The sequence below is a fragment of the Dipteris shenzhenensis genome, chromosome 25, assembly GCF_047967505.1.
Source record: "Dipteris shenzhenensis isolate YYH24624 ecotype China chromosome 25, Dip_SZ_1.0, whole genome shotgun sequence".
Classification (NCBI taxonomy): domain Eukaryota; kingdom Viridiplantae; phylum Streptophyta; class Polypodiopsida; order Gleicheniales; family Dipteridaceae; genus Dipteris; species Dipteris shenzhenensis.
Window position 1 is genome coordinate 29,959,791 of NC_141620.1, and position 8,623 is coordinate 29,968,413.

The 8,623-nt window shown below is 39.7% G+C and overlaps 1 protein-coding gene across 2 annotated transcripts; it reads left to right on the forward strand.

Annotated features, from left to right (window-relative positions):
* Positions 1-3,227: 3,227 nt before the first annotated feature.
* LOC147885726 (L-ascorbate peroxidase 2, cytosolic-like) lies at positions 3,228-6,815 on the forward strand. Of its 2 annotated transcripts, XM_087396438.1 has the most exons (9): positions 3,228-3,364; positions 3,600-3,727; positions 4,158-4,207; positions 4,423-4,488; positions 4,607-4,655; positions 6,023-6,111; positions 6,213-6,292; positions 6,434-6,533; positions 6,625-6,815. In XM_087396438.1, the coding sequence occupies exons 1-9, from the start codon at positions 3,261-3,263 to the stop codon at positions 6,808-6,810; spliced, it is 852 nt and encodes a 283-aa protein (XP_087252564.1). In that variant the 5' UTR covers positions 3,228-3,260; the 3' UTR covers positions 6,811-6,815. The 2 variants fall into 2 exon arrangements, with proteins under 2 accessions (XP_087252564.1, XP_087252566.1); XM_087396440.1 differs by lacking the exons at positions 4,158-4,207; positions 4,423-4,488; positions 4,607-4,655.
* The last annotated feature ends 1,808 nt before the right edge of the window (positions 6,816-8,623 follow it).

The window sequence follows — 8,623 nt, forward strand, 5'->3', positions numbered from 1 at the left end:
CTGTAGTCACCGACCTTTTTAAAGAATTTGTGGATGTCTTTGCCTAGTCCTACAAGGATCTGAAGGGGGTGCCTACTGATTTAATGGATCATCGCATCGACTTATATTCAGATGCAGACCCTATGAGTAAAGGTCCATACCGCATGAATCCCAACTATGGCAAGGCAATCCAGATAGATATACAAAAAATGGAGCAAGCAAGATTAATCTACCCAGTGGATTACTCTGATTGGGTCAGCAGAATTGTCATTGTACCCAATAGAGAGACTAGCAAACTTAGAATATGTGTTGACTATTGGAGTTTGAATGCTGTAACATGGCATGATAGGTTCCCCCTTCCCTTCATAGATAGAGTGTTGGAGACAGTGGCAGGACATGCTTTATACTCATTCATGGATGGATATAGCGGGTACAACCAAGTCCGAGTGAAAGAACAGGATGGAACATACACCTACGGAATGATGCCCTTTGGATTATGTAATGCCCCGGCAACATTTCAACGGCTTGTAACCAAACTCTTTCAAGAGAATATTGGCAAGTTTCTTGAGGTATTTCTAGATGACTTCTCTGTTTTTAATGGTAAATCGACCTCCCATGTTGATATGGCCATAAAAAATGATCATCTACATAAGTTGAGATGGGTCTTTGATAAGTGCATAGAAGTGCATTTGTGTTTGAACCCTGACAAATTTTTCTTTCTCGCACTCCGAGGTGTTCTCCTTGGTCATATTGTTTCTGGCTGAGGGCATGACTATGGACCCCGCAAAGGTAGAGGTGATCATCTCATTGCCTATCCCTCGTACATCCAAAGAGGTGAAGTCCTTCTTAGGGCATGTAGGATATTACCGAAGGTTCATACGTTTCTATGCCGACATTGCTGTTGCACTGACAGAACTCCTACATCAAGACCAATCTTTTGTTTGGGCCACCCTGCAACAACTAGCCTTTGATGATCTAAAGCATCACCTTGTGAAAGCCCCCATCCGCAAGTAGCCCGATTGGGATGTAATTTTGAAGAGGTCAGGAAATTGTTTAAACATTTCTAGGAACTCATTCTTTTGACTGGTAGTAAGATCAGGAGAAAGCATAGACTCTAGCTATTGGGGAGTGGTGATTACCTTCACTGCTGGCTGTGGGGGGGGACACTTCCATGATATAAATTTCTTCTTTAGAGACATCCTCCCCCCCATTTGAGTCCTCTATTGACCCAAATACCGTAGATGAGGTAGTGTCACTACCTAGGTCTTCCTCTTCTTCTAGTTTGACAGCACTTGGTTGGACGGGAATCTTTTCCTTTGATGTTCCAAAAGACAAGTGGCATGCTTTCCAGTAACTGACCGCATTTCTCTTTCTTATCCAAGGTACCCCCAATATGGTAGGATAGCTTATCCCCATTTCTTCTATATCAAACACATAGAAGTTGATAGTGGTGGTGGTGAATCCATTGACAGTGATGGGCAAATCCTCAATAGCTCCCATGATGGCCAGTCACCTTCCACTTCCATATGCAATATTGATCCAAGTAGAGGAATGCCTTGCACACTTTAGATATAGCTTCTTCTTGATTTGGGGCACCATGATGTTGCATGTAGCACCACCATCAACACACACACTTTTGATACGGTGTTATCAATGACAACATCTACCGTGTGAGGGTGGCAATCGATGTCTTCCGAAATTGATAAAATTTCCTGTACCTTGCCCTTCTTTTTGGTCATGCATGTGGAAAGCCCTTTCTACAATTCACACCTCACCTTGGGGCTCAATGCTATAAGATGAGGAAGCATGATATTCAATGATCGGTGGCAATGTCTTGGATTACCAAATAATCTTCTTGACTGGACCCAATAGGGAAACATGAAGGTGACCACTTACTCCTATGGAACCTAGGAGCCTTCTTTTTCTCCACAGGTGAACCAGTCATTTCAACATTTGGGGGCCCTAAAAACTATACCCTCTTCTTTGCCTAGCCAGGTCGACAACTTGAGGAGGGGCCTGCCACTTTGTAGCTCCTTTTCCCAAGGTGAAGAATCTCCGTGCATCCAAATCTATAGCATCTGACTCACCAAGGAGATTAACTCGTGGAACATTTGAGAATTTAGCTACCATGTCACTAAGTTGTGTAGTACACACCATAATGTTGGTGTTACTTACATAATCATGATGGCCATGTGGCAAGGCCTCCTTTAAAAGGTGCTCCATTGCAAAATCTTCAAGGAGATAACCAAGCCTTCTAGCTTGGATTGTCTTATTATTGTTGGTAAAATAAAGAATCTAGTGATCCAACTATACCTAGACATAGCTAAGGACTTAGTCTAAGACTCAATAATACTAGACCTTACAAAGCATCCACCATGGTTGCATAATTCAGCACCAAGCCATAGCAACCTAAGGGATGAATTTGAATAGAAGAATGGCAAGCATTTCCTTATTGCAAGTGTAACATGAAAGCATGGACCCAATGATGGATCCACATCAACCTTGCACCTTCCTAAGGAATTGCTTTAACTCGTGCAATGTCCCCACCATATTCAAGTATTGATTATGATATACACATGATGCTCTAAGGCTCCATGTTTCTTAACTCTATAGCATAGCAGATAATGTAGCCCTAAATTGAGATGAAAGATTGGGATAACATGAAAGTATGGACCCAATGATGGATCCACATCAACCTTGCACCTTCCTAAGGAATTGCTTTAACTCATGCAATGTCCCCACCATATTCAAGTATTGTTTATGATATATACATAATGCTCTAAGGCTCCATGTTTCTTAACTCTATAGCAGAGTAGATAATGTAGCCTTAAATTGAGATGAAAGATTGGGATAACATGCATTGGGATAGGAAGTGAGCTATTAAAGACTTGTTTTAGGCACATACTCTTGGTTGTGGAGGGAGACGTGGCCTCCCTTGGCACAATATACATGTGCAAAGCACAAGAGAAAGTGTGAGTATTAGGGAAGAGAGTTGGTGTCTCTTGGTCTTTACTCGTGAGACGTTCTTTTAGAAGCTCCATGTGGAGATGCCTCTTGGTTTTGGAGGGGATAAGGAAAGGTTCTTGCTTGGGCATAGGTGAAAAGATAAGTTGAGGGTTAAATTCTAATGAAAGGTTAGGATAAAGTGTATAGTAGGGGGGGGGGAAGATGGAGAGAGACTCCACTATTGAGTATAAATGTAAGGCGGTTCTTTCCACAGCTTCTTGTGTTCTGTTGAAACACTCTGAAGGAGCACTCTAGGACGGCATACCCACATAGCCATGGCTAGAGATTCAAGCTCCCTCGACTCTATCACAAAAGCTCGAGCTGAGCTTTCTAACCTCATCGACGAGAAAAAATGCGCTCCTCTACTCCTCCGCCTTGCGTCAGTCCTTGCTCTTCATCATCTCCATTCTTCTCTCTGTTGTCTGCATACCTTGATTGCCTTCCATAACTCCTCCACCTTGCATCAGTCCTCGCTCTTCATCATCTCCATTCTTCTCTCTGTTGTCTGCATACCTTGATTGCCTTCCATATTCTTCTCTGCAGCTGCAACCTTTCTCCGTTGATTATATCAGTCTTCTTTGGTTGATGTTGTTCTTTGACCCGATCCAACGCAGATGGCACGACGCCGGTACATACGATGCTAAGGACCGCACTGGCGGCCCAAACGGCTCCATTCGGCTGCCGGACGAATACAACAGGGACGAGAACAGAGGCTTGGAGAAGGCCGTTGTTGAGCTTTGTGGTAATTTGTCGTCCCGCAACCTTTTGTATTTCCACACGGTTTTTGCGTGTATTGGTTACAATCTAAATTTGAAGGGAAGGGTTCTGCTTGAGACCCCAGCAAAGATTGTCTCTAATTCTGTAAATAGCTGCTCCTGTTCCAGCAGTTTGCCACTTGAATTCTACTCCATCTTACCATATTGCGTGAGGATAAATCGTCTTACATTAAGTGGCAGCCTGGATTCATGAACTTTCGACTGGAAGCAAGTGACGGAACCTTTAATTTGTTGGGTGCCAAACTTAGTATTGCAACATGATATTCTAGTAGCAAATTGGCCACATCTAGTACCCGACGTTGCTGTGACTTACCATACGCCGTTGTCGTCTTTTGCCATCCTAACTAACTTTTGTGAGATTTTCTGACCACACGGAGTGGTTGATTTTGATTGCAGAACCAATAAAAACAAAGTTTCCGGGGATATCATATGCGGACTTTTACCAGGTGCGGATGTATTTCGACCGCACTGGCGCATTTGGTGTACCGCCCCATTTACGTATTGAGTGTCAATGTTAGTTTGATATCAAATGGTAGCTTAAACTCAGGCCAGTAGTCTCCTAAACTGGGTACCTACAAAGTCAAACGGAGAGAGTCTCAAATTTCCGTTCTCACGTAACATGTGAACGCGGACTCACTAAGCTAGAGTCATTTGTCTGCAGTTAGCCGGAGTTGTAGCAGTCGAAGTAACGGGCGGTCCAAAAATTGAGTTCGTCCCTGGTAGAAAGGTGTGAAATCCTTCTTCTCCCTCATCATTTAAATCGAAAACTTCTGAACGGATACGTCGCTAATGCGCCTGGTTCAGTAAGTAGCATGCAGCTGAATTGTTAATATTTGGTCTGACAGGATGCTAAAGAGGTATCTCCTCCAGATAGGCTTCCGGATGCCAATAAAGGTACGTTCTGCTATGGTCTGACGCTATCGCAGTTGAAAGCGTTCCCGTAATGCATAGCTCTCGCTGTGCGTTGGCAACACCGGTTGAAAGCATTCCTTTGTTGAAAGCATTCGTCGTGTCGTAATGTATAACTCTTGCTTGTACGATGCGTTATGCGATTGCTATTGAAACTTTGCCTCGCTGTCGTGATGTGATGTTTAACTATTCGTGGAATTCCGGTTGAGCTTTTTTGATGTGAAGTGTTGCCACATGTAGAAGTTAACGCAAAGAGAAGCTATATCTTGTTTGGTCCAAGTCCTTAGTCCGATGGAAGATAACCTTGCAATCCTGCAAAAGATGGCGTGAAGGGCATTGACCCAATAGGGGGGATGGGCTTTACACAAAATAGATTCATGAAGGCCTCAGAGTCTATGGTCAACACCTCAAATGGCTACATGATTGGCCCATTCCATCTCTTCTAATCCCTAACCAACCACAAGTTGGTGACATAAATTAGGAGCTTGATGAAAGTCAGCTATTGTGAACCACCACACCCAATGACCATCCCCCAATTCTATTTCCTCCTACATGGTAGGCGGGTGGTCTAAACCCACCCTAATTTCCACCGTGCATTTTTTGGATCTTCTTTCCGAGAAAATCACATCCATCAGATCTCGTATTAACATCAAGGAGGCATTCTTTGTCAAGCCAAAAGAACTCTGCAAAACATCACTGTTAACCGGAATATTAATGTGCAAGGCTCATGGTTGGCAATCAAGGGAAAAAAAAGGCTTATTTTTTTCTTGAATTACCTACAATGGGCTTTTTGCTAAGTTCTAGAAAGTGGATGAACATATAAATTTTGAATATTAAAAAATGCCACAAGAATTCTTTCCTTTTTTCATGTAAGCATTTATATTTCTGGTCATTGCATGTTGCTAAATGAGGATTGTCTTTTGATTTCATAGAGGTGATCTTCTCCCTTATTTATAGAAAGACATTGTGTGGTAGGAGACATTCACACAACCATGAATGTTTTTTAATGGTCCCATTTATTGTGTGTCCTTATTAATCTCACTAGACTTTACTAAGTCAAGGCAAATAATTGAGTAAAACACTCTCAACAATGGAAGTTTTTTCATTAATAAAAAAGGTGGATTTTTTGGCAAGGAGAGATACAAAAGTGTCGCTCTTTCTTAATGGAGATACAATAGTTTGATGGTGTTCGATACAATGAAATGTGGATAAGGTCTTATTTCATCCATGGCAACTAAGATGGTTTAATTTTACTAATATGTTATCATTATTTGCTGACTACTAACATAGTGATAATTGCAAACAAAGGCTATAGATGATGTCTTCATCTTTCTCTTTTGTGTTGAATGCAGGTGCCAGTGCGGCATACTTAAGAGAAGTGTTTTATCGAATGGGATTTGACGATAAGGACATCGTCACACTTTCAGGGGGGCATACTCTGGTATAAATGTGGTTAATATCATAAAGTGCATCCAAGTTACATGCTTAATTTGGGCTTAATTTTCATGGAAACTAATTATTAGTATTTGGCTGGTGATTTAGGGCAAGGCACATAAAGATAGATCAAGCTTTGAAGGACAATGGACAATAAATCCATTAAAATTTGACAATTCCTACTTCTTGTAAGGAACATTTGTGATTGGTGATTCTTGAGTTTTAAATTCTTGTAAGAATACATAAGCATTCTCCATAGACTAGCTTCTCCCTATGTATCATTGGTAGCTTTTGCACTATTAAAAGAAATATCATTTACTTTTATGCAGTGAAATATTGGAGGCCCAACCAAGGTATCTTCAATTACCTACGGATAAGGTCCTAGTTACCGATAAGAACTTTCTCAAATATGTCAAGCAATATGCTGAGGTATGCCTTGGGATTTCATGTTCATTTCCCATCTATGTCAATGGACCATGACCTTGATTTAATGTATGGATGCAATCTGTTTCATGTACAGGATGAAAACCTATTTTTCAAGGACTATGCAATAGCACATAAGAAATTGTCTGAGCTTGGTTTTAGGTATTTCCCTCAAAATGCAAAGGAAAAGAAAAAGGAGTGCAAAAAATGGATTATTATTGCAACAATTATTGCAATTATTGTAGCTTACCTAGGCTACTTGTATCAGGAAACAAGAAAATGAAAGATATGCACAACAATTGATTGCTATATGGAAATAAACTTACAATGATGATGAGCTTTTAAAGGATTATTGCAAGCTTGTTTACCACTAGTAAAAACTAAAGTCTTGAAAATTTTTCACATGCATTTTTCTTTCTAAAACATCTTCTCATTATAGCACTCCATGCATCCATTATGTTTTTATAAGCCTTGTGCATCTTGTGCATGAATTCATGCATACACGCGCACCCCTACCCCCACATGCATGCACATGTAGATTCACAACCACCCACGCATGTATGCACTTTTATAATTTATGATTTTAAAAACATGAGCTAAATACTAACAAGAGAAATTTCTAAAATGAGAAATTCCCTTAACTCAGTCAAGTCCATGTTCATGTCTAAGAGATTGATATGTAAATTCAAGTAGTATTAGAGCTAGAAAAATCAAGGGAATAACAAAGATAACAGCATGAAGAAGAAATTACAACTAAAAGGGAGAGCTTATCTTGAAGTTGAAACAAGGTCAAAATGGCAACGATAGAGCTTGGATCAGGAGGCTAAATAGGGAAAGAGAGAGGATGGGGGGGGAACAATCCAACTATTTAAATTAATATATATAAGAAACAATTAACAATTGCTTGTACAATTTGCCATTTTTTTCACTTTCTTCTCTTTTGTCCTTTTTTTTCTCCTTTTTTTCTCCACTCCTTTTTTTCTCTTTTGTCCTTTTCTTTCTCTTCCTTTTTTTTTCCACTGAGAATATTCTCTTTGAATGTAAACTTCAATGTAAAGAACAATGAGACTCTAAATATGCACATGCACAAATTTAAAGACCTTTAAATACGAAAGTAGCACGAAAGACTTGTTAAAGTTTTAAAGAATAGCATTAAATATAATTGTAATTTTACATTATCATACTATATTTAGAAGAGCATCTATAGTTAATGAGTTTTTGAACAAGAGATTTTGACACTCGAGGTGAGGAGCACTACCCATCATGGCCTTTCTAATGATTGAATTCTATCTTTACAATAGCATCTAATGGGAGCATGATACTTTTCATGGGCCTTAAAGTGAATAAGATTAAGGCATGTGAAAAGTATTGTATCCATCGAACAAAGACGCATAAGATGGGAGCATGCCGATGCGTATTTTTTGACACTCATGTATGAGACGTGATGAAAAACAAGAAAATATGCATGCCCAACAATGGAAATGGTATCATATGGGTATGATACTTTCCACGAGCCTCAAAATGAATAAAATTAAGGCATGTGAAAAGTATTGTATCCATCGGACAAAGGCACATGTGACAATAGCACGCCAATGCATATTTATTTTTACGCATATGTTTTGATACTCATATCTGAGACATGGTGACGAACAAGAAAATATGTGTGCCTAACCATGGAAATGGTATTAGATGGTAATGATTCTTTTCATGAGCCTTAAAGTGAATAATATCAAGGCATGTATAAATTATCATATCCATCGGACAAAGGCACATGTGATAGGAGCACATATATGCATATTTTGTGATACTCATATATGAGATGTGAATCCGTGATGAAAAACAAGAAAATATGCATGCCCAACCATGAAAGTGGTATCAGATAGACATGATACTTTGCATGGTACTAAAAATGAATAATATCTAGGCATGTGAAAAGTACCATACCCATCAGATAAAAGCACATGTGACATGAAGGTGCATAATTGTTGATACTCATGTATGAGATGTTGTAAAAAATGAGAAAAATATGTGCATCCAACCATCCAAGAGGTATTGGAAGGGCATGATAATCTTGACAAGACTTAGAATGAATAATA